The sequence below is a fragment of the Nerophis lumbriciformis genome, linkage group LG19 (assembly GCF_033978685.3).
Source record: "Nerophis lumbriciformis linkage group LG19, RoL_Nlum_v2.1, whole genome shotgun sequence".
Lineage (NCBI taxonomy): Eukaryota > Metazoa > Chordata > Actinopteri > Syngnathiformes > Syngnathidae > Nerophis > Nerophis lumbriciformis.
This window is the reverse complement of record NC_084566.2, coordinates 19,548,254-19,572,294: the sequence shown is the minus strand read 5'-3', so window position 1 is coordinate 19,572,294 and position 24,041 is coordinate 19,548,254. Positions and strand designations below refer to the sequence as shown.

The 24,041-nt window shown below is 41.0% G+C and overlaps 1 protein-coding gene across 1 annotated transcript in view; it reads left to right on the top strand.

Annotated features, from left to right (window-relative positions):
- The window catches only part of obscnb (obscurin, cytoskeletal calmodulin and titin-interacting RhoGEF b), a 98,529-nt gene that overhangs the window by 28,573 nt on the left and 45,915 nt on the right, over positions 1-24,041 (top strand). Inside the window, exons 19-48 of the mRNA XM_061979388.2 lie at positions 858-1,124; positions 1,208-1,320; positions 1,393-1,546; positions 1,626-1,787; positions 1,863-1,967; positions 3,339-3,605; positions 4,864-5,133; positions 5,215-5,481; positions 5,560-5,826; positions 7,542-7,808; positions 8,751-9,020; positions 9,089-9,358; positions 9,612-9,878; positions 10,833-11,099; positions 11,314-11,580; positions 11,646-11,912; positions 11,981-12,247; positions 12,308-12,574; positions 14,562-14,828; positions 14,898-15,164; positions 15,225-15,491; positions 15,553-15,819; positions 18,473-18,739; positions 18,803-19,069; positions 20,082-20,144; positions 20,246-20,320; positions 20,526-20,603; positions 20,932-21,006; positions 21,199-21,270; positions 23,748-24,014. Coding sequence (XP_061835372.2) covers positions 858-1,124; positions 1,208-1,320; positions 1,393-1,546; positions 1,626-1,787; positions 1,863-1,967; positions 3,339-3,605; positions 4,864-5,133; positions 5,215-5,481; positions 5,560-5,826; positions 7,542-7,808; positions 8,751-9,020; positions 9,089-9,358; positions 9,612-9,878; positions 10,833-11,099; positions 11,314-11,580; positions 11,646-11,912; positions 11,981-12,247; positions 12,308-12,574; positions 14,562-14,828; positions 14,898-15,164; positions 15,225-15,491; positions 15,553-15,819; positions 18,473-18,739; positions 18,803-19,069; positions 20,082-20,144; positions 20,246-20,320; positions 20,526-20,603; positions 20,932-21,006; positions 21,199-21,270; positions 23,748-24,014 — 6,513 coding nt within the window. The remainder of the gene's footprint in view (positions 1-857; positions 1,125-1,207; positions 1,321-1,392; positions 1,547-1,625; positions 1,788-1,862; positions 1,968-3,338; positions 3,606-4,863; positions 5,134-5,214; positions 5,482-5,559; positions 5,827-7,541; positions 7,809-8,750; positions 9,021-9,088; positions 9,359-9,611; positions 9,879-10,832; positions 11,100-11,313; positions 11,581-11,645; positions 11,913-11,980; positions 12,248-12,307; positions 12,575-14,561; positions 14,829-14,897; positions 15,165-15,224; positions 15,492-15,552; positions 15,820-18,472; positions 18,740-18,802; positions 19,070-20,081; positions 20,145-20,245; positions 20,321-20,525; positions 20,604-20,931; positions 21,007-21,198; positions 21,271-23,747; positions 24,015-24,041) is intronic.

The window sequence follows — 24,041 nt, the reverse complement described above, 5'->3', positions numbered from 1 at the left end:
TGCACCAATAAATGCTTTCAAAACCGTTCTCTGTTCATCTTTTAAAGAATTAATATTCTATAGATTCGACAAAACAGTTGCAATAGCAGAATTAATGTCAGCACAGTGCTGCGTGCCGCCATTGTTGTTTGAATCAAACAGTCGCTTCGGCGCTACGTCACATCTGTGAAATCCCGCCCGACGATCCTGATTGGTTCATTATTTTTTGCTATCTTGAAGGAGTTTGCAGTGCCTTCGAGCCCAGACCTTTGTGTGGAGCTCAGCGAACTACAAGGGTCTGGCGAGAGTCAGGTTAAGGCCAAGTGGCTTTTCCCCTAAAATGACAAAATTCCAGGTCTGGTTTTGGCTTTCTGTTGTTGTGTTGTGGCGTTTGCATTCCTTGTGACCTTTCTCTGCCACCGTAAAACCTACCTGAGCTCATCATTAAGTTGTCTGGTACAGTTCGCCAGTACTGTAATCTATATCCAATGTTCATATTATTGCCATACTGTCTCATATAGGTGGTAAGCTACATCTTACATGTGGGGATTTAGGTTTTCCATTCGTGAACTGCAGCACTTGTGCAGCCGACTCGACCATAGTGCTACCGCCACCATGCTTGACTGTACAACAGTTATCTTGGTACTCACTTTTGTTGCCAGTTATTTTCATTCAACAGTAAATCTATACTGTTATACAATCTGTACAGTGACTACTCTGAAGCATATTCACATTTACGGGTACTGTCCAAATATGGTACTGTCTATTGAGAAGATGTACTCTATTAAACATGCTTGATCAATGTGAAGGGTGTACTCACTTTTGTGAGATACGACAAGTGTAAATGTGGCTTTAAAATGCGAATCTTTTCTCCTCAGCCAAGAAAATCCACATTATAAAGGGTCTTAATGACACAAAGGCACACGAAACAGAAACAGCCATCCTTGAGGTTGAGCTCAGCCAGGCTAATGTTGAGGCTTTGTGGACCAGGGATGGGATCAGGCTTAAATCGGGTCCAGACCACCGCATCGCAGTTCTGGGAAAGAAGCACATCCTCACGCTGTCAAATCTGACGAGAGAGGACGCAGGAACTATCGGTTTCCAAGCAGAGGACGTGCGTACTTCCTGCAAACTCCTTGTTTCAGGTATGGAGACACCTGAGACTAGTTCTTGCAAGTTTTTCACAAATCCAGATCACCGTTGTGCCAAAAATGTTATCGTTCTTCAGAACCTCCTGCTATGATCACAAAACCCCTTGTGGATATCAGTGTTACTGAGAAGGAGAAGGCGACTTTTGGGTGTGAGGTGTCCAGAACAAATGCAGAAGTAGAATGGTTGAAGGTGAGAAGTCCATGAAGATCCTTACGACATAGTCTGTGCAATTAAAACCTACAGTATGAATTTCATCTACAGGATGATGTAGGACTGAGACCAGGTAGGAATTATAGTATCCACTCTTTGGCACGAAAACGCACTTTGATTATCAACAAGTGCGCACCGGAAGATGAAGGCACTTACATCTGTCGCACCACCGATGACAACACTTGTGCCAAGCTCACCATTAATGGTAATGATGAACTCGTTATTGATCACGTCATGTTCATAAAGCTCACACAGAGTGATGTTCTCTTCACCCCTCACTGCAGCAAGAGATATTAAGATTGTGAAGAAGCTGGAGGATGTGGAGGTAACGGAGAAGGAGAGTGCAGCATTTGTCTGTCAAATTTCACACGACGACGTGGAATGCCTGTGGTCCAGAGGGGGCGCTAAACTCAAAGCCGGGGACAACGTCAAGATAAGACAAGAAGGTGAAGAAAACCGTGTTTTAAATTGATGAATAATTTTAACATTGTGGTGACTTTTTGTCTGATTTGTAAACACAGGCAGGACACATAAGGTGCTGTTTATAAGTGTGTCTCCAGAAGATGTAGGTGAGATTACATTTACAGCCGAGAAGGCCTCTTCGACCGCGGAACTAAAGGTGACAGGTAAACATGCTCATCTTACCATTATAGCTATTAGGAGTGTAACAATAAGCCATAATCACACTTTGGTATGTACGTCGGTTTTATGGTCTCAGTGTGGAACAAAATGCAAAACATAAAACTACAGTTGTTCCTATCAGGGTTTTATGATTACAATACCATTATGTTTATTATTATGAGTGGCTGACATCAATACCGATACCAATCACATGTATCAACGGTAATTTTTTCAGTCTATTCATGGTGAGTGCTGTTGAAAGTTTAACAATATCAATAAAATATTTAAACCAGTTATTTTTTTAATTTCATTACATACAATTGTTTGATCAAAACAAAGTCAATAGTACACAATAACTTAACACAAGTATAAACTAATATCTATTACTCATGTAAATCCTTCGATTTTTGTCCCAAAGTCTTCGTGTGTCCAGGCAATTATTCCCTGAATGTGTAAACATGAATAGAACAATAACAAAAAATATTTGGAGAAAATAAAAATACCAACATACTGATCGTATACTGACACCACCAATCAATCCGCCTTCCTCTTGCATGTTTTGTACTGACTGCAACAATACTGATACCCGAGTTGTTATATTATCCTCTCTCTAAAATCTTATTTTTTTCTTGTTAATTTCCTGTTATTAGCTGCTTACATTCTGTTGTAACGTTGTTCCATTTACACTTCTTAAACTTTACTCAGCACTTATTTCTTGGGGGAACCAGAGGGGATCAGTGGTTGTGATCAGCATTAATAGGCATTGATCGGCAATGGCAATCACATACTTTTTTCAAGACAATCAGCATACAGGAAATCTGCTGAGCGTTTGTGTAAGCATTATGAATTCAAAAACAATTGCAACTCGGGACCTGTTTCCCATCTCTTCTGAACACTGCTTTTCTTTTAAATACTACTTTGTTTGTTTATGTATTTCACTGAGACAGAAAACCTTTAATGACGAAATATGTTTTTCAAGGTCTAGCTTCTCCTTGGCATTGTCGCTAGCCATTACTCCCATTATAGGCTGGGCTTCAGCGTACCTGTGTCGGGAAATATGGGAATTTATAATTCCTATCCCTCCCTTACCCGTGTGGAAACTGGCGTCTGTATAATGCCAAATGTTCCGTACCAAAAAAATTGTATTGCAAATACATGTACCGTTACACCCCTAATAGTTATTAATGCATGGTTTTGTTTGCTAATTTGTGACAGTGTTTATTACAAAATGAACTCACTTGATGATGTCTACTTGCAACTTGCATGGAGGCATTAAGACAACACACTGTCACCAAATAAACACAATCTGTCCAAGATAATGGGAGACATTAGGAGCCTTGCATGTTGCCACACATTCACTCATTCATTTGCTGTAGAACTCCCCGTCAAGTTTGTGAAGAAGCTCAGGGATAAGATAGCCATCTATAATCACCGCGGCCGCCTGGAGTGCCAAGTGTCACGGGCCAGCGCCAAAGTCAAGTGGTTCAAAGGCAAGAAGGAGCTCAGGACCGGCAAAAAGTACGAGATTAAAAGTGAGGACGTGTACCGGAAGCTCACCGTCAACAACGTGGACTCCGGGGATGAAGACACTTACACGTGTGATGCAGTTGACGACAAGACGTCATGTAAACTGCTTGTGGAAGGTAATATAATAAATAGTCACTTGTAGCCTATTTACAAGAATAGATCATCAACTGTATTTACAATTATTCAGGCTTATTAGCAAAATGGGTGGAGTAATCACTGGTTTTTTTTCAATTGCTTGATTGATCTGACTTTCAATCCAATCCCCTTTCTACTCTATAATCTAATCCTAGTACTCACATAATGTTTGATGTGCCATGCACGTACAGTAACAATGTTATTATAGACATGGTTCATTTTCTAAAGTATATTGTACAGTGTATTTAGATATTTGTGGCGGATAATTCAGTTGGTTTGGTGGTCAGCACTATTATGTAAATGACAGTAGTTACATGCATCACTATATGAGAGGTACCTTTTAATGAAGTTTTTATTAATTTGGGCATAAAAAAGGTGTCTTCAACAGGTGGCTTGCTAGCCGTTGAATCCAAAAATATGTGCACAGACTGTTGACTGTGAAGTGTTCTTACAACTGCTTTGTTCAGACATGTACAATACAAGTAATTGTTACCAGTTATATAAATAAAACGCAAGTAGTATTCAAGTAGCTCTAATAGGAATTAATGTTGGAGACCCCTGGCATAAAAGTTTTAGGTTGCAAATGACTCTTGAATTAGTTTGTATAAATTTTTAAAATAAAAATAAAATTATTTTTAATTGATTTTATTATTTATATTTTTTTTACAATATAGTTGTCTCTCTTTCAATCGCTGTTCATTGGTTCCAGACATGACCGTAATAAATGAATTTCCGCAAAGTAGGAATTTCTTATTATAAATGAAATATTTTCATAGCTGTCTTATGACCTTCTAAATAAGTTTTTTTTTTCACATTAGGACAGCCCTTTATAAATGAAATAACACCCATTAGTCTTCTTTACACTCCTATTTCAATTTAGTAATGCTGCTTGAGGCTGAGCCAATCAGTGGTGACAATACTGAACAGCGTGCACTGATTGGTTTGATCTCCTTTAGTGGCCAATACTACTGTAGTATTGATATTTGTAGATTATTTAGTATTTTTTTTGCTTGAAAATGATTAGTTTAGGACCAAAAAAATATTTAAAAATCCGCAATGTGGTGAAGCTGCAGTATTTCATGCGAGATGAGACAACTGCATATTCAATAATACATTTAAAATTACAATATATTGAAAATCTTGAGTTATTAAAAGATTTCGCTTGAAATTCAGCTTTACTATACAACAGTTTTCTGTTTAATGCGCCCATCAACTTCTCTTTTTTTATCGCCCCTGCAGAGCAGTCCATTAACATCGTGCGGGAGCTGAGTTCTGTAGAAGTGATGGAACCCTTCGCCGCTGTCTTCGAAGTTGAGATCAGCATGCAACTGGGGAAGGCGCCAATATGGACTCTCAGCGGAGTCGCCGTGCAAGACAGCGCTGACATCGAGATAGCGAAGGAGGGCACAATGCATCGCCTCACATTCAAGAAGACCAAAGTGTCGATGACGGGTCCCGTGCAGTTCACAGCTGGGAAGAGCAAGTCCCTTGCGCAGCTCACAGTCAAAGGCATGAGTGTGTCATCTCCATTATGACTTTAAAAATGTTTTGTTTAATAATTTGTTTAAATATCCATTACTTTGCATTTAGAGCGTCCTCTTGAGATTACAGAGTCCATCAAAGACGTAAAAGCCAAGGAGAAAAGCTCAGCCATGCTCTCCTGTAAATTCTCCGCCCCACCCAAAAGGGTGAAGTGGTTTAAAGAAGAGGTACCTCTCTCTCCATCGGACAAGTACAACATCAAGCAAGATGCCACAAGGGCTCAACTCACCATTCATATGCTGACTGAGCAAGATAGTGGCGAGTACAAATGTCAGTCGGGGCCTGCCGTGACAAAAGGCACTCTCCTAATTGAAGGTGCCGTTCGATAGCGTTACTGTACAAAATACAAGTTGGTGGGCGGCAGACTAAACCACAGATTGTTTTCTCTCCTAGTGCGTGATATTAAATTCACCAAGCATCTAGCTGACACAGAGGTTGACGAGGACAGCGACGCAGTGTTCACCTGCGAGGTCAACTACGCCGATGAAGAGGCCCAGTGGCTTCTGAATGACAAGGCGCTCTTCACGGATGACGTCATTACCGTAACACACGAGGGGAAAGTTCACAAGCTCATCTTGAAGAACCTGGCACCTCAGGACGGCGGCATTATCACCGTTCAAATACGCAAAGTGAAGGAGTCTGTAACGCTCAAGGTTAAAGGTAAGAACCGAAAAACAAATATTTCTATAAGTTGAAATAATTTAGCTTAAAATATTACAATCATGATACCTTTTAAATTGAATGAAAGTTTAAATATGAGTTAACCATAGTACACTAGAAATAAAATAAAGTAAAAATCACCTTTTGAAGATAAACGACGGACAAGAAGATAAAAAGTTGTCATTAGATTGCGAGCTTTTCTGTTCACTTTCATGCTTTTCATTATTCTTCATGCCATCGCCTACATGCTATCAGAATTAGCATCTCATGGTAAATTATTGTATTCCTCAAAATTGACTGAGCAGCCAGACCTTCCCCTATGTCACAATAATTCAATTTACGAGTTCTATTTTCATTCTTGTCGTTAACCCTTCTGCTATCAGCTATATGCTACAGCATTAGCATCAATTTGGTAAAATCATGTACGTAGTCATGTAAGTATTTAGAATGTAATTAATTGTATTCCTCATATTTAAATGAACAGTCAGACCCTGCTCTATGTCAAACTATGGTAATTTGCTGTTTTTATTGTTATCAGTTCCCATAAGTAGGAAAAAAACACTATAAACGTGAAGTTTACCTCTGAACAAAAAACTAAATAAAGCTGAAATGAAGTAAAAATACTCTTTAACACAATCTAAACACTGAACAGAAAAATGTGTCGTTCGTTGGCAAGCTTTGCTGTTCATTTTTATGCGAGTCGTTAGCCCTTATGCTATTGGCTATATCATATCATTTATCATGTTCGTAATCATGTGTGTATTTGATATGTAAATAATTGTATTTATTTTATTGGACCGAATAGCCAGAACTTCCCCTTTGTCACAAGCAGGTTATTTACTCGTTCTGTTGTCATGCTCGTCGTCAGCCCTTATGCTGTCAGCTACAGTATATGCTACTAGCATTTGCATTAGCTTGGTACAATTATGTATGTCTTATTGTATTTATGTCACTATTCAATATGTAATTAATTGTATTCCTCAGATTTAAATGAACAGTTAGACCCTCCCCTATCTCACCATATGTAAATTTTCTGTTCTTATGGTTTCCAATACATTTTTCCATCAGTGGAAAAAAGCAGACAAAAAAAACAGTATTCCACAAAATAAAAGGTGAAGTTTACCTCTGCACAAAAAATAAAATAAAGCTGAAATAAAGTAAAAATACTCAACCCTTGGAAACTTGGAACAGAAAAGAGGTAAATGTGCTGTTAGTTCTTGCTATACTGTATTTATTAGCCCTTATGCTATCAGCTATATGCTATTAGCATTAGCATTTGTTTGGTAAAATTAATGTGTGTTTTAATGTATAAATTAATAAATAATTGTATTCCCTCGATTTAACCTTCCCCTTTGTCATAATAAGATAATTTATCGAAGAAAAACTTGTAGTAATATTGTAATATTCCTACTGTCATACAAGAGTAAAGCAAAGTTTACCTCTGGACAATAAAGCTAAATTAAAGTGAAAGAATACATACTTTAGAATACACCGAACAGAAAAAATTGTGTTGTTTAATGGTAACATCCTCAGATTTTTTTGGATGCAATTCTATACCCCCTCAGGTATTTCCTTTAGCATCTAGAACTACAAACTATTTTAACGTTGTGGCATATTTTTTCCAGAACATTTTGGTTGAACTCAATATTTTTTACTTTGCACATTTCAACCTATAAAACCCAACCCCAATCCGTATTTGCTTGCAATTGCTCCAGAAAAGCCGTCCCTGTTTCTCAAGTCTCTGGATGACGTCGTGGGCGAGGAGAAAGGCTTGATCACTCTGGCTTGTGAGGCATCAAAGCCCAGAGTTTCTCCCATGTGGAGGAAAGAAGGCAACCTTATCAAAGCTGGAACCAAATATGAGTTCCTTCACACGGGGAAATCTCTCGGACTTATCATCAAGGATGTGAGCAAAGAAGACGCTGGGGAGTACACTTGTGATCTTGGGACTGAGGTGTCCAAGGCTAAGGTCACTGTAAGAGGTTGGTTTGGTGATGGTTTGGAGATACAGTACATCTGGAAAGTAATCACAGCGCTTCACTTTTTCCACCTTTTATTATGTTACAGATTTATTCCAACATAGAACAATTTTTGATTTTTTTCATTTTGCAAATTTATTAAAAGTAAAAAAAATACAAATAAAAAGCACATGTCCATATGTATTCACAGCCTTGCTCAATATTTTGTTGATGCATCTTTGGCAGTAATTAGAGCCTTAAGTTTTTTTTAATGCAATGCCAAAAGCTTAGTACACCTATCTTTGGGCAGTTCCGCCCATTCCTCTTTGCTTATTCCTCTTTGCAGCACCTCTCAAGCTCCATCAGTTTGGATGGAAGTGTTAGTTTTCCTCTACTATGTCTCTGTACATAGCTGCATTCATCTTTCCTTCTATCCTGACTAGTTTCCCAGTTCCTGCCATTGAAAAACATCCCCACAGCATGATGCTGCCACTGTAATGATAGTATTGGCCTGGTGATGAGCGATGCCTGGTTTCCTCCAAATATGATGCCTAACGTTTACACCAAAGAGTTCAATCTTTGTCTCGTCAGACCAGTGAATTTTGTTTGTCATGGTCTGAGAGTCTTTCAGGTGCATTGTGGCAAACTTTTCAATAAGCAACGGCTTCCGTCTGGCCACTCTGATAGGTTGTCCTTCTGCAAGGTTCTCCTTTCTCCACAGAGGAATGCTATAGTTTTGACAGTGTGACCATCAGGCTCTTGATCACCTTCCTGACTAGACTAAGATGAATGCAGCAATGTACAGAGACATCCTGGTTGAAAACAAACACTTCCCATTCAACTTGATGGAGCTTGAGAAGTTAACAAAAGAAAAAGTGAAAAAAGTGAAGCGTTGTGAATACTTTCCGGATGCACTGTTTGTGGTTGGTAGGATCTGAAGGACAGCGACCACTTATGTATTTTTAGAAATCGGAATTGGGATCACAAAGTGGCTGAAGTCATCTGAGGTGAACGAGGGAGAGACATGCAGCTTTGAGTGCATCCTATCCCGGGAGAGCACTGACGAGTGCTCCTGGACTCTGAGTGGACGAAGTGTGACCAACGGAGGACGCTTCAAAGTCACTAGCAGAGGACGGAAATACATGCTGACCATTAAGGATGTCACCCCTGCTGATGCTGGAGAGGTGGTCTTCAGCATTAAAGATCTCGCCTCGAAAGCAACACTAAGCGTTGAAGGTGAATTGTGTAGCTTTGATGTGCAGTTCTGGAACAGAACCTTGAAGAAATATTTAAACTGGTTGCAGGAAAAGCTTCATCACTGTCAAGAGATCTAGAGAATGTCAGTGTGGTTCAAGGAGAAGACGCTGTCTTTACCTGCGAAGTGACACAAGCTACTTCCATGGTCAAATGGACAAAGGAGGGCAAAGCCATAAAGAAAAGCCAGAGGTATGACATCAGAAAAGAGGAGCGGGTCATGACATTGGTCATCTACAGCGTCTCGGCTCGGGACTCGGGAGAATACAGTTGTGAAGTTGTTGGAGGTGCAACCACGAAGGCCCAGCTTCAGGTTAAAGGTGAGGATGGAATTAGCGGATTTTTTGGATGTCAGTAAATTCAACTCTAACTCTATGATAAGCAGTTTTAAAGTGAAATTTTTCTTCATTTTTTTCAAACTGCGTATATGCAATAGCATTCATTTACACAAACGTGTAAATGACTTTTGATTAAAACCTACCCAATTCTGCTTCTTCAGGAAACATGGCCGCATTTAATCCTGCAGTTTCCTTTCTTACACGAATTTGTAACCATATTTTTCTTCTCTTTTAGATCCAATCCACAAGTTCACCAAACCCCTGAAAGATGTCCAAGCTGATGAGAAGACCTCCGCGACTTTAGAATGCGAGACCGCTCAAAACCCGTCCACGGTGACGTGGCTCAGAGGGCACACGGAGGTTAAGCTTGGCGGTCGGTTCGAGATGTGTCACAAGGAGTGTGTTCTAACTCTCACCATCAAACAACTGGAGGAAGAGGATGGTGATATCTACACTTGTGACGTGGGCACGGCCAAGAGCATGGCAAAGGTGACGGTTAAAGGTAAGAAGTACACATTTTAGAAAGTACCAGGCGTCTATCAGGTGTAAAGAATATACTGTATATATAGATAATTATATATTCTTACAGAAGTTCCACAAATAATTAATTCTACTTTAATAGAACAATACTGTATGGTTATACTTGCACACTAAATTATCAGACAAATGTATTAGTTACAAATGGATTTATAATCAAGTGAATAACTAATTTTATATTTTATAAAAATAATAACGTGCCTTACTGATTTAAATTTTTTGTAAAACAGTACAAAAATTTAATGAATAGCAACAATATTTATATTTTAGTATTGGGTTACCCACATATGCGGTCCTCTCCAAGGTTTCTCATAGTCATTCACATCGACATCCCACTGGGGTGAGTTTTTCCTTGCCCTTATGTGGGCTCTGTACCGAGGATGTCGTTGTGGCTTGTGTAGCCCTTTGAGACACTTGTGATTTAGGGCTATATAAATAAACATTGATTGATTGATTGATTGAAATATTGTTTCATTAACTGAGCTTCTACAGAATGGTGGAAAATTTAAAACCATTACAGAACATAATGGTTTGGGATTTGTGTAATTACCAATCCTGTTACGTTAGGACAGCTGTAGGTATAGCATGAACCTTAGATTTTGTGGTAGTGTAATAAATGTGTGAGGCTCTGTAGCTTTACAGCTTTACAGATAACATGTCTGCTCTACAGGCAGGATTTGTTGGGGTCTACCACGATCTGACTGTATCATCAGTCAGTGTGAGAGTAATTACTTGGCTGCACCAGTAGACAGTTATACAGGATACAGCAATTGCCGGTTAAATTGAACAACGCACTCAGCGATTGTTTGTGCCAAAGCGTCTTTTAGAACCAAGACAACTATTTGGGGAAATACAGAATATTGTTGAAACAATCTTTTCTAAAATTAGATGAACAATTAATCCTTTCATCCTATTTTAGCCCTACCTGCCACTTTTAAAGGAAAACTCAAGAATCAAGACGTAAAGGAAGGCGAGGCTGTTACGCTTTGCTGTGAGCTATCAAAGCGTGCAGCCAACGTCCAGTGGAGGAAGGGTGCTGAAGTTCTCGCTGCTGGAGAGAAGTTTGAAATGCAGCAGAGGGAGGCCTCATGCGAGCTGCGCATTAAGAATCCTACGACCGACGATAGCGGAGAGTACTCCTGTCTGTGTGGGGACCAGAAGACATCAGCAACAGTGAAAGTTAATGGTAATGATTTTTTTCCTCTCAGAACAAAATAGATACAGCTGTGGTAAATCCAGAAGATTGTACCAGACAAACGTTTACACACACGTCCTCATGTTATTGAATGAAAAGTACTGTATGCTGTAGTTTTTCCTACAGCCTAAAACATGTAAATGAAGGGACTCTCTTTTGAAGTACAGTATGTCCTCTCAAAAGTATTAAAATCTTTGTTGCACAGCATTACCGCCGTACTTCACACTGAAGCTGCAGAGTCAGGAGGCCCAAGAGGGATCTAGGGTTGCTCTACGCTGTGAGACATCCAAACCTCTAGTCTCAGTGGAGTGGAAGAAGGGAAAGCAGCTCCTCGATTATGGAGATAAGTACCAGATGAAGCAGGAGGCATACAACAATGAGCTCATCATTTTCCAAGCGGTGCCTGAAGACAGTGGAGAGTACATCTGTGCGTGTGGAGAGCAGACAACCACTGCCCAGCTGAAGATTAAAGGTAAGATCTTTGGTTGTGTTTTATTTTATGCCGCTCAGTTTCTAACGCAGTCATTTCATGCTCAGCTTTGCCGGTGACGTTCACAAAGAAGCTGGAAAGTCAGAAGGCTGAAGAAGGAGCTAAGGTGACACTGCGCTGTGAGACGTCTAAACCTGGAGCTCCAGTGGAGTGGAAGAAGGGAAGGCAGGTCCTCAAGTATGGAGATAAGTACCAGATAAAGCAGGAGGCTTGTATAAATGAACTCCACATCAGCCAAGTGGTACCAGAAGACAGCGGAGAGTACATCTGTGTGTGTGGAGAACACAGCACTACAGCTAGTCTTACCATTCACGGTAGGTGTAAGTTATTATTGATGTCATAAAATTATCTCAATAGTTGCTAACCAATTTTAAACGTTTAGCCCTACCAGTGACCTTCACAAAGAAGCTTCAGAGTCAGGAGGTTGAAGAGGGAGCTAAGGTGACGCTACGCTGTGAGACATCTAAACCTGGAGCTTCAGTGGAGTGGAAGATGGGAAGGCAGGTCCTCAAGTATGGACAAAAGTATCAGATGAAGCAGGAGGCTTGTGTGAATGAACTCCACATCAGTCAAGTGGTGCCAGAAGACAGTGGAGAGTACATGTGTGTGTGTGGAGAACATAACACTACAGCTAGCATCACCATTCATGGTAGGAGGACATTATTATCATATTGATATGATGAGTTGATAACCAAATACAATTATTTAGTCACACCAGTGACCTTTACAAAGAAGCTGCAGAGTCAGGAGGCTGAAGAAGGAGCTAAGGTGAAACTACGCTGTGAGACGTCTAAACCTGGAGTCTCAGTGGAGTGGAAGAAAGGAAAGCAGGTTCTCAAGCCTGGAGAAAAGTACCAGATGAAGCAAAAAACTTGTATAAATGAACTCCACATCAGCCAAGTGGTGACAGAGGACAGTGGCGAGTACATCTGTGTGTGTGGAGAACACAACACAACAGCTAGCCTCACCATTAAAGGTATTGAAATATAATTATAATATTGTGGTACCTCAGTTCCAAAAGGTAGGACGACAGCCGAATCCTAAAAAATTCAAAGTCATTATTTCATAAGGTTGCCTTTAAAGTCGCTGAAAGAGGAGTTCAAGGTAACTCGTACCAGAGAGGTGCTGCTTTACAGAGACTCAAGGGACTCAAAGGTTTTCCAGGCAGGAGTTGTGGTGAAGACCGGAAGGAAGTGGAGGAGCCAAGCTGCTGTGCTGGATGCGGAGATACGACTGCGCCACAGACATCTGGTGAGTGTAGTGGCCCATGGCAGAGCAGGTCTTGGGATGGTTCCAACACCACCTTGGCACAAGCAGAGCAAGGATACGGAGAAGCGAAGGCAGATACAGGAGGATGTCAGGACAACAGTGGAAGACGGAAAGACGAGCAGAGCAGTTGGTCTGAGGCAGCATGGGGCCTGGACCAGATGGTAGTACGCCATGGACCGTAAAGTTACCTGGCCAACTCTGGCAGGCTGAACCACACCGTATCAGCTTCCTGGTCCAGGCAAACCTCTTTACCTGAGGGAAAGTGGAGACCCAAACTGCCGTTCTGAGCTCCTGCACAAAAGCGCTCGACGAGGGCCAATACACACTTTGCGCCACAACTAGTTGCTGAAACCGATTGCAGAAGCCATCAGCAGAAGTATTAGCAGCCACAGCCGAGTGCGCAACTCCACACGCACTATCGCTTTTGTCAAAACAGAAGATCAGCCAAAGCCAGTTTGCAAGAAAGCACTAGGAGGGATCCTGACAACTGTCCAAGGCTGGCAGCTCTCTGTAGACCTGGAGAAGCAGGTTGTTCCCCCAGAACATTGTCAGCACCACCATGAAGGCAGACATCCTACTGTTCTCAAAAAGCACCGAAAACATCATAATAATGGAGCTGACTGTGCCATGGGAGGAGCGCTTGGGGGAGGCCCATGAAAGGAAGAAGACCAAGTATGAACACCTTGTCATCAACTGTTGTGAACAGGGTTGGAAGGGAAGATGTATGCCCATCAAGGTAGGCAGCAGATGATCTGTGGGGCACTTCCTCCACAAAGCCCCAAGTGCCCTGGGCATTAGAGGAACAGCAAGCCGTGTTTTTTTTTTTTTTTGCTGATGGATCACCTGGGAGAGGATGTATGATGTTTGAAAGACCCAAAACACTTTATGATCCCAGGAACATCACTGATTATGTGTTCAGGTGCTTTTAAAATATGTATTGAAGAACTAACTGCTATGAGTACTTTTGGAAAAATTTAATAGGTTTCTCACCTTTTTAGAAAAGTGCTGGCACTCGCAACTTTCTTTGACCCCATGGTGGCTTATTTTGCAGTGGTACTCAGTAAAAAAGCACAGACTTTTCAAAATGTATTTTACTTTTCAAATTTTGTTTTAGTCAGACAATATTTTTGCTATTTTAGATGGAATTTTAACTGACATGTAAAGGGATAAGCGATAGAAAATGGATGGATGGATGGATGGATGTTCCGACTGTCATCTGCAGTCTTCTTCAGAAGGGTCATCTGACCACTGTGACGTGTTGCCTATCAGCTGTTCTTATAGGCGTGGTCAACCAGGCAGACCTGGCAAGTCTATCTGGTTGCCCCCCAGGTATGTGAGAGCATGAATGCTCCCTCATCCCGGGCCGCTTACTTAATTTGATCGACTCCTTAATCTATCGTTTGATTTTGTTACTTTCTATCCCAATGATTTTGGCGTTGTCCCAGTACATGATGTCTCTCCGTCCAAGCACAGAGCCTGAGTCACCCTTCCTACTTTTGGCACTCGATTCTGCGAAATGAAAAATTGGTTTGTCGAGCGCAATATTATGCCGTACAACCAGGGAGAACTTTTGGCGAAAATGTTTCTTTATTACCATATCATACGAAAAGTAGGACGCACAAAACCTGAGGTACCACTGTACATACAGTATCATCATGACATGTCAATTACTGCTAACCAATTTAAACTTTTAGCCCGACCAGTGTCCTTCACAAAGAAGCTGCAGAGTCACGAGGCGCAAGAAGGAGCTAAGGTGACGCTACACTGTGAGACATCTAAACCTCTCGTCTCAGTGGAGTGGAAGAAGGGAAAGCAGCTCCTCGAGTATGGAGAAAAGTACCAAATGAAACAAGAGGCTTGTATGAATGAACTCCACATCATTCAAGTGGTGCCAGAAGACAGTGGAGATTACATGTGTGTGTGTGGGGAACACAACACTACAGCTCGTCTCACCATTCAAGGTAATAGTAAGTTATTAATGAATGTCATGAAATGATCTTAAAAGGTGCTAACCAATTTTAAATGGTTAGCCCTACCAGTAACGTTCACACAGAAGCTGCAGAGTCACAAGGCTGAAGAAGGAGCTAAGGTGACGCTACGCTGTGAGACGTCTAAACCTGGAGCTTCAGTGGAGTGGAAGAAGGGAAGGCAGGTTCTTAAGTATGGAGAAAAGTACCAGATAAAGCAGGAGGCTTGTGTGAATGAACTTCACATCAGTCAAGTGGTGCCAGAAGACAGTGGAGAGTACATGTGTGTGTGTGGAGAACACAATACTGCAGCGAGTCTCACCATTCAAGGTAAGCGGAAATTATTGTCATTTTAATATGATGTATTGATAACCAAATACAATTATTTAGCCACGCCAGTGACCTTTACAAAGAAGCTGCAGAGTCAGGAGGTGGAAGAAGGAGCTAAGGTGACGCTACGCTGTGAGACGTCTAAACCTGGAGCTTCAGTGGAGTGGAAGAAGGGAAGGCAGGTCCTTAAATATGGAGAAAAGTACCAAATGAAGCAGGACGCTTGTGTGAATGAACTCCACATAAGTCAAGGGGTGCCAGAAGACAATGGAGAGTACATGTGTGTGTGTGGAGAACACAACACTGTAGCTAGTCTCACCATTAACGGTAGGAGAAAATCATTATCATTTTGACAACAATGTGTTGGTAACCAAATACAATTATTTAGCCCGACCAGTGACCTTTACAAAGAAGCTGCAGAGTCGGGAGGTGGAAGAAGGAACACAGGTGACATTACGCTGTGAGACGTCTAAACCTGGAGTCTCAGTGGAGTGGAAGAAGGGAAAGCAGGTTCTCAAGCCTGGAGAAAAGTACCAGATGAAGCAGGAGGCTTGTATGAATGAACTCTGCATCAGTCAAGGGGTGACAGAAGACAGTGGAGAGTATATCTGTGTGTGTGGAGAACACAACACTACAGCTAGGCTCACCATTAAAGGTATTAAAATGTAATTATGATTTAGTGGTACCTCAGTTTTCGTTCCAAAAGGTCAGAAAACACTTGAATCAATCCAAAGTAATTATTCCATAAGAAATAATGTACAGTAAATCCAATTAATCTAATTACCCCAAAATATGAGCAAAAAACACATTTTATAGAGAATTATTATAGTTTTGAATGCAGACAGTAATGAGAAATACATATAATGAAATTTACTGAGACTCATGTTGGCGATGACGGCAACAAGTGAACAAAGAATTGAGAGAAGTGGCACTCAGATGCCACATTTGAACTTTACTATGGGTACTTTTTTAATTCAATAGGTTTCTCACTTTTTTATGAAAGTGCTGGCACTCACAACTTTTCTTGACCCCACCATGGTGGCTTATTATGCAGTGGTACTACTCCTACAAAAAAAAGTGCTGAGTCCGAGTCACTATTCCTTGTTTGGGCACTCGATTCTGCAATATAATGAATTGCTTTGTTACGTGCAAAATCACTTCTGTCTCCCCGAATGGATTCTCACTTATCCGTGCGGACCGGACATCGGCATTGGCATTGTTAACTAACAGCTACGTAACAGGGCCATTAAGCGACTGGCAGTCAGCATTAGACTTTATCACATCCCCAGGGAGTTTCCACGTGCAATAGTGATTACTGTTTACACCCCTCCCTCGGATGATGCTGCTGCTGCATGTGAGTGCATACAGAGCACCGTGTCACAGCTGCAGACGTAGCACCCACAAGGCCTTCTTCTTACCTCTGGTGACTTTAATCATGCCACTCTGCCCACCTTCATTCAGTATGTAAAGTGCCAAACAAGAGACAATAAAACGTTGGACTTGCTTTATGCTTATGTCAAGGAAGCATTCACCTCGACCACCTTTGCCGCTCTGATCACGACTTTGTTCCTTTTTGTCCCACACTACACCCCTCTGGTGAAAAAAAGCCACACTAAGGATAAATGGGATGAAATTGACAGGTGAGGCCTGTGAGCAGTTGAAGGACTGTTTTGACACCACACCACAGACTGGGACATACTCTGCAGCCCACATGGAGAGGACAGACAGTCGGACTGAGTGCATCACAGGCTACATTAGCTTCTGTGTGGAAAACACTGTGCTCTCCAAGATGATGCAGTATTTTCCCAACAATAAGCCCTGGATGACCACTTCAGCCCTGTTGACCTGGCCTCTCACCTGATGAAAACCATGGAGTGGATTATCCTCAGCCACCTTCGCTCCCAGACATTGTCAGCTATGAAGCCTTTGCAGTTGGCTTACTGTCTAAACATTGGGGGGGTATGATGCCATCATCTACCTTCTGCATCGGTTCTCACTTACATGGAGACCACAGGAAGTGCGGTTAAAGTCATGTTCTTTGACCGGTGAAAGTCATGTGTTTTGATTTCTCTGGTGCTTTTAACACCATCCAGCTGGCACTACTAAGGGTGAAACTGGAAGAGGCGGGAGTGGACCATCCGTGACTGTTCTTCAGATGGGGTAGTTTGCAGCATAGGGTCTCCCCAAGGGACAGTGCTCTCACCTTGCCTGTTCACTCTTTATACCCCAGACCTCAGGCATTACTCCAACCGCTGCCATCTCCAGAAGTTTTCGGGCAACTTTCCAGTGGTGGGATGTGTGTCTGAGGGGAGCGATCAGGAATGGCGAGAAGCTTGACAGGTGTGCACAAAATCACCTGCACTCTAACGCCAGTAAGACAAAAGAGCTTGTGATTGACTTCGATCAACTCCACCACCCACACCGGGTAACATCCAGTAATCAGAGATAGAAATAGTGGACTCTTTTAAATACCGAAGTGGACTGGACTCACAACTGCAACGCTCTGTACGAGAAGGGCAAAAGTCGCCTCCACCTCTTGAGAAGACCGAGATCGTGGTGTGCAGGTCACTATTGCACACCTTCTATGACACTGTCATGGCTTGTGCAGTGTTCTATGCCATCTATGGCTGGAGGGAAGGGAAGAGCACGGTCAGAGGCAGGAACAGACTTAATAAACTGATTTAGAGAGCTGAGTCCGTCCTAGGCTACCCAATAGATAGCATTGAGGAGGCGGCCAACAGAAGAATGATGACAAAGTTGACATCCATAATGTCCAATGCTTCTCACCCCATGCACGATAACGTGAGGAGCTCGTTCAGCATCAGACTGTTACATGCACAATGCAGAAAGGCGCGCTACAGCAGGTCTGATCTACCTACAGCCATAAGATTTTACTTCACACTTTTACTATTGTAATCTGTTTATTTTGGTGTTCAAAACTTTTGCTCCGTCTGCAATATGGGTGTTAAAATAGTGTTTTTGTTTTAGTATTTTACAATCGTTAAGTGTGTCATATGTATTATTATCTTTTACTAATTTTTAGTTGTACTTTTGTTATTGTATGTAAAAATCTGCACTGCAGCCATATCATTTTCCCAATGTGGGATAAACAAGGTCTATCCTATTCTATTATGTTGTACGATAACTGAGATGGCATACGACAAGTTGCCACCAGGGGGAACTTTTGGCGAAAATGTTCCTCTACAACCGAATCATACAAAAAGTGTGGCGTACAAAATCTGAGGTACCACCATACAGACATTATCATCATGACATGTACTTTATTGCTCACCGATTGAAATGTTTAGCCCGGCAAGTGACCTTTACGAAGAAGCTGCAGAGTCAGGAAGCGGAAGAAGGAGCTAAGGTGACGCTACGCTGTGAGACATCTAAACCTCTCGTCTCAGTGGAGTGGAGGAAGGAAAAGCAGCTTCTCGAGTATGGAGAAAAGTACCAAATGAAGCAGGAGGCTTGTATGAATGAACTCCACATCAGTCAAGTGGTGCCAAAAGACAGTGGAGAGTACATTTGTGTGTGTGGAGAACACAACACTACAGCTCGTCTCACCATTCATGGTAAGAGTAGGTTATTATCATTTAGATGAATCAGTAGTTGCTAACCAATTAAAAAATGTTCAGCCCAACAAGTGACTTTCACAAAGAAGCTGCAGAGTCAGGAAGCCGAAGAAGGAGCTAAGGTGACACTACGCTGTGAGACATCCAAACCTTTAGTCTCTGTGGAGTGGAAGAAGGGAAGGCAGGTCCTTCAGCCTGGGGAAAAGTACCAAATGAAGCAGGAGGCCTGTGTGAATGAGCTGTTTATTCATAAAGCAGCAGAGGGGGACAGCGGAGAGTACAGCTGTGTGTGCACTGACAGTAAAACGACAGCAAGTCTTCAAATTAAAGGTAGGTGTACTTTAGCAAGCTTTTTTTTACTGTTACTTTAATTTAGGGCTGTCAAGTTATTAAGTTTTCTTATCAGATTAATCACACTCTTTAACTGGGAAAATCACAGGTTAGTTTTTGCTTGCATAAATAAAATTTGCTTATGAAAATACCCCAATATTTTGATACAAACGTAATTTTCTTTAGTCAGAATGCCATACAGGAATGTTTTCTAAATGTTTTACTGAAGTGCAAGTAATTGACTTGCTCAAAACTTAGTGACAGTAAGTATAGTAAGAATTAAGTGCACATGTTGAAAGTCTTTGCAATAATATAGCAAACTAGGTGCAGATGTACAATATGGAATGCACCATGAAAGTCAAGACCACAAATTATATGAATCGCTGGAATTCCTATCCTGCTGCGTGTCAGAGTCCCCAAGACACAAAAAAGTATCCAATAACACCGTAAAACGACAGTAGTTTTGTCGCTAGTAACTGATTACAAAATGTTGGCAAGAGGATTGGAAAGTCGCCAAGTTGGCAACACGGCATGCGGTGGCTGTCCACATAGAAAATACTTTAACTTACTTGTCGGTGTAGCACTCATGCTAGCGACGACATCCTCACATTAATTTTTTCGCTTCAAGATGCTATTATAGACTTGTTGTGCGCCGATGATAAGAAAGTTTGTCGCTGCAATACCAACGTTTTACTTCAGTTTCTTTTAAAATTCCTTCGGAATTTGTTTTAAAGGGCGCAAAGCACATCACTCTATCTATCATCACACTGGTGTGTGACTTGATCATTGTCACGCCACCTTCTGGCGGTCTAAACAAACACTGTGATTAATATTTTTCCATTTTTGATAACGTGATAAAAAGTTTTTGTTAATCACGTGCGTTAACACCTTACAATTGACAGCTCTACTTTAATTATATATTGTACGTTCTGTAAGCTCTTTCAGAATGTGTTTTTTTAGTTTTAACAATAAAATTAGTGATAAAGTACATGGCAACATTGTTTCCTCTCAGCTGTGAAGCTTCTTGCTGCTAACGTGGAATCAAAGATGGTACAGGCTACAGAAGCAGTGGAAGGTATGAAAGATACAATTGTGCTGGTAGCTTGGAGATTGTTTTTTATTGTATGCAGAACAAATTTCTGCTATCATATTTATGATATTGTAATTGCATTTCAGCCAGTGGAACTGAAGCAACATTGGTAGTTAAGAAAGACAAGCAGCAGAAGCAGGAGATGAATGAAGCAGTAGAAGGTAATGTCAGTGTAGTCGTACTTTTGGTGCAATGGATGTATTGCTTTGTCCTTGTGAGGTTTGTTCTTGCCCATCTTAGCTGCAGCTACTTTGGGCACAGTATGGTGTGTTTTTATGTGGCGGTATGTTTTTCTCGAGAGTTGTTTTATGGCACAAAACGTTTTACCCCCAAACTGAAGTTCCAGTTTTGCATTCATTTTCATAGCTGTGATACTGCAGCAGACCAAAGAGATTTATACACAGCAACTCATCAAACAAGAGACTCAGGAGCTCAAAGTTGAAGGTAAACACTAGGGAACTGTCCACAGAAATTGTGAGTGAACGCTGAGAAATGTCCAAAAAAAGAGCATTTTTGATGGTGGATATGATAATGAACCCCAAATAACATACAGTTGGTGATGAGACATATAAGACAACATTGTTTCCACACAGAAAAATGTGGCTAAAATATATTACAGGACAATTGTATTTACCAATGCTGCTGGTTGCATGTGGCTTCAATTCAGGGCAGCTGTCTATTAATGAATTTGCAATGTATGAGAATACTTAAATCATTTAATGGGTCTTTTTTATGTATTAGTTTTGCAAGTAACTTTAAATTTGCATTTCAGCCAATAAACTGGAAACAACATTGGTAGTTGCTAAGGACAAGCAGAAGATGCAGGAGATAAATGAAACAACGAAAGGTAATTTTTTTTAAATAAATGCAATTATCTGTGGAAGTGTCGGTTTTTGGCTCAACATTTGTTAAATGCGGGTTTCTATATCATGAGCTTTGGCAGGTTAATTAGTCCTTATTCTCTTGTATGTTGAGTTGTTGGCTGTATGGCATACAATTTAGTCAAACTGAGGTTGCAATGTTATGTTTGATGTCATAGTTGTGCAGCGTACCAGAGAGACTTCCAAAGAGCAGCTCCAGCAACAAGAGACTCATGAGGTCAAAATTGAAGGTAAAAGTTGCAGAGAAATGTTACGAGCAGAAAGTTGTTGTGTTTCTTAATATCTACTCACTTTTGTGTGACTTAAGCTGGAAAAAGGGGCTCATGGTCACCCTGTGTTTTTGTGATGGTGTACTTATTGGTTAGAAAATGTAATTTGTTGAAACGCCATCAGGATATGTAGATCTACATATGTTTTCTTAGTTTTAATGACAAAGTAGGTGACAAAGTAAATGACAACATTGTCTCCTCTCAGCTGTAAAGTTGTTAGCGTCTCTGCCTGCTGCTAAACTAGAATCCAAAGAAACAATGAAAGGTTTACAGTTGTAACAGTTGTCATGTTTTTGTCTTCTCAGGGCATTGAATTGATCGCAACTGAAGATGTTAGCCTCTTATTCAAATAGACAAGATGGGACAGGCTAGCGCATCAAAGACTAGATCGAAGAGACTAGTCCTAGTCCTAGTCTTTGAGCATGATTTAATGAAGCTTTCTCGGATGAGAGGCGAAACATCTTCTAAGACTACTTGAACAGTCCAGTTGTGATCGATCCAATACCCTGGGAATACAATGACCTGGATGAATAAGATCATATAGACCATTTTTTGTAGCTTTGCTCAGGTGTACGGCTGCCTTCAGTTTTGCCTATCAAGAGGTCTTATATTTATCACATTTGGATTTCAGCCAATAAGCCTGAAGCCACATTGGTAGCTGCCAAAGACAAGCAGAAGAAGCAGGAGATAAATAAAAAAGTAGAAGGTAGATGTCACTAAGGTCTATGTAAGTGTTTTTGTTTTTGTGTGTCCTGCTTAGCCTTTGCTATTTGGAACAAAGTGATACTTGCTTTTTATGTCTTATTATTTTTGCATTATAAATAATCATTGGTCTACTTTGTTGCACAATGCATGGCGGCAAGATTGACTAACAGGTCCTTTATGTTACCCTCAAAAGTTGTTGGCTATATGGTGCAAATATTGTCAATTTTGTCCAACTCAGGTCCCAATGTTAAGTTCATTGTCATAGTTATGATTAGTGAGATTGCCAAACAGCAACTTCTCGATGAAATGCAGGAGCTCAGAGTTGGAAGTAAAATTATTGTGAAAAGTGTTCTTTTGCACAGGTTTCTTGAATTGCTTGAAGTTATTTCCTTAGATATGCATTAATTCAAAGTGGAATAAATAAACACCACACCTCAAGGAGACCTCTATTTCGGTTGTGAAAACTAGGTACTGTATCAATATAAATAAATAGGGAAACATCTTTACATCTTGCTGTAGACACTTTTACCACAACACACAGCACCAGCACACCTGACATGGTATCTGTAAAGCTGGAGTTTAAGGTTGAGTTCTTAAAAGGCTTTGGTACAAATAGATGCATAGGCTCTAATAAATGACTTTATCCTTGATTGATTCCTCATATTCTCCCCAGTTGCTTAAAAACAAGCTATATTGTATTAGAACATGTTATAGTTCTAATCACATCAGTCACATTAGCCCTCCACCACCCCAACCCAGGCAGCTGTTATTGCTGTTTTACCTAATTTTTGGGACCCCTGACTTGGAATTTTCCTAACTTTCCCTCTTATGCAGTAGCCCTGGTTCTAATAGGAGCAAGCTTTACTCTAGGGTTGGACAATAATGGCAAACATCTATATCATTGTTAATTGAACCTTTTCTCTGGAACTCAGAAAACAACAGCAGACTTTGGCATACAGAAAATAATGAACCAGCACTGAAGGAGGGAACAAGGTGGAACGGAATAGAACCAATTAACAAGGCCTATCTTTGTTGGCCCTGCGATGAGGTGGGAACTTGTCCAGGGTGTTTTCTGCCTTCCCCTCGAGTGCGTTTGGGATAGGCTCCAGCTCCCCCCCGCGATCTCAAAAGGGACAAGCAGTAGAAAATGGATGAATGGATTGTTGAACAGATGTGTTGGTAGGACAAGGAACAAAAAGTAAAGGTGCTGCAAAACACATAACCCAAATAGGAAATACTATCAAAACAAGAGCACCAGGACAAGAAATGTACCAAAACATGGGAAAATACAGAAAGTCCAAACTATCATGTGGGAACTTGACACATTCAATGGTGTATTTCATTCTTGATTTGCTTAAGTTGATTTTGTTTACTTGTTGTCCTTTCACCATTGCTGCACACACTTGTTGGCTGAGAGCAGTCTTATGGGAATGAATATTGGAATTTGTGGATTCCGTCTTCAAGGATTATGACTATTTTGTGCTTTACCTGAAACTTGTGAAGACTACTTAAATGACTCCAGACTAGAGTAGAGTTCATTTTGAGGTTGGTCCTGTCTTTGTTAAGTACAGTATGGAAGAATTCTTATATATTTGAGTTCGATCATACAGTCAACCAAACTGTAGCATAGCCTAACCTTACACAATGTGAGGTAGGTTAATTTTCTTCATTCAATGTCCAATGGCCATCGTCTTCAGCGTCTCTTTACATGTGAACCCTATTTTGGTCTCCAGTACTTCCGGTCACGTTGCTTCAAGAAGTGGAAAGCCAAGAGGTTGACGAGGGAGGTTGTGTTACTTTGCTCTGTCAGCTGTCGAGACCCGGACTTTCTGTCGAGTGGAAGAAGGAAACTCAAGTGCTGAGTTGTGGAGAAAAATACCAGATGACACAAAGCGGACTCAGATATGAGCTACGCATTTTTGATTTGCGGCCTTGTGACACAGGGACGTACTCATGTTCTTGGGAGGACACCACAAGCTCCGCCTCCCTTAGAGTCAACGGTAGGATGGATTCATCTCTCAGATTCA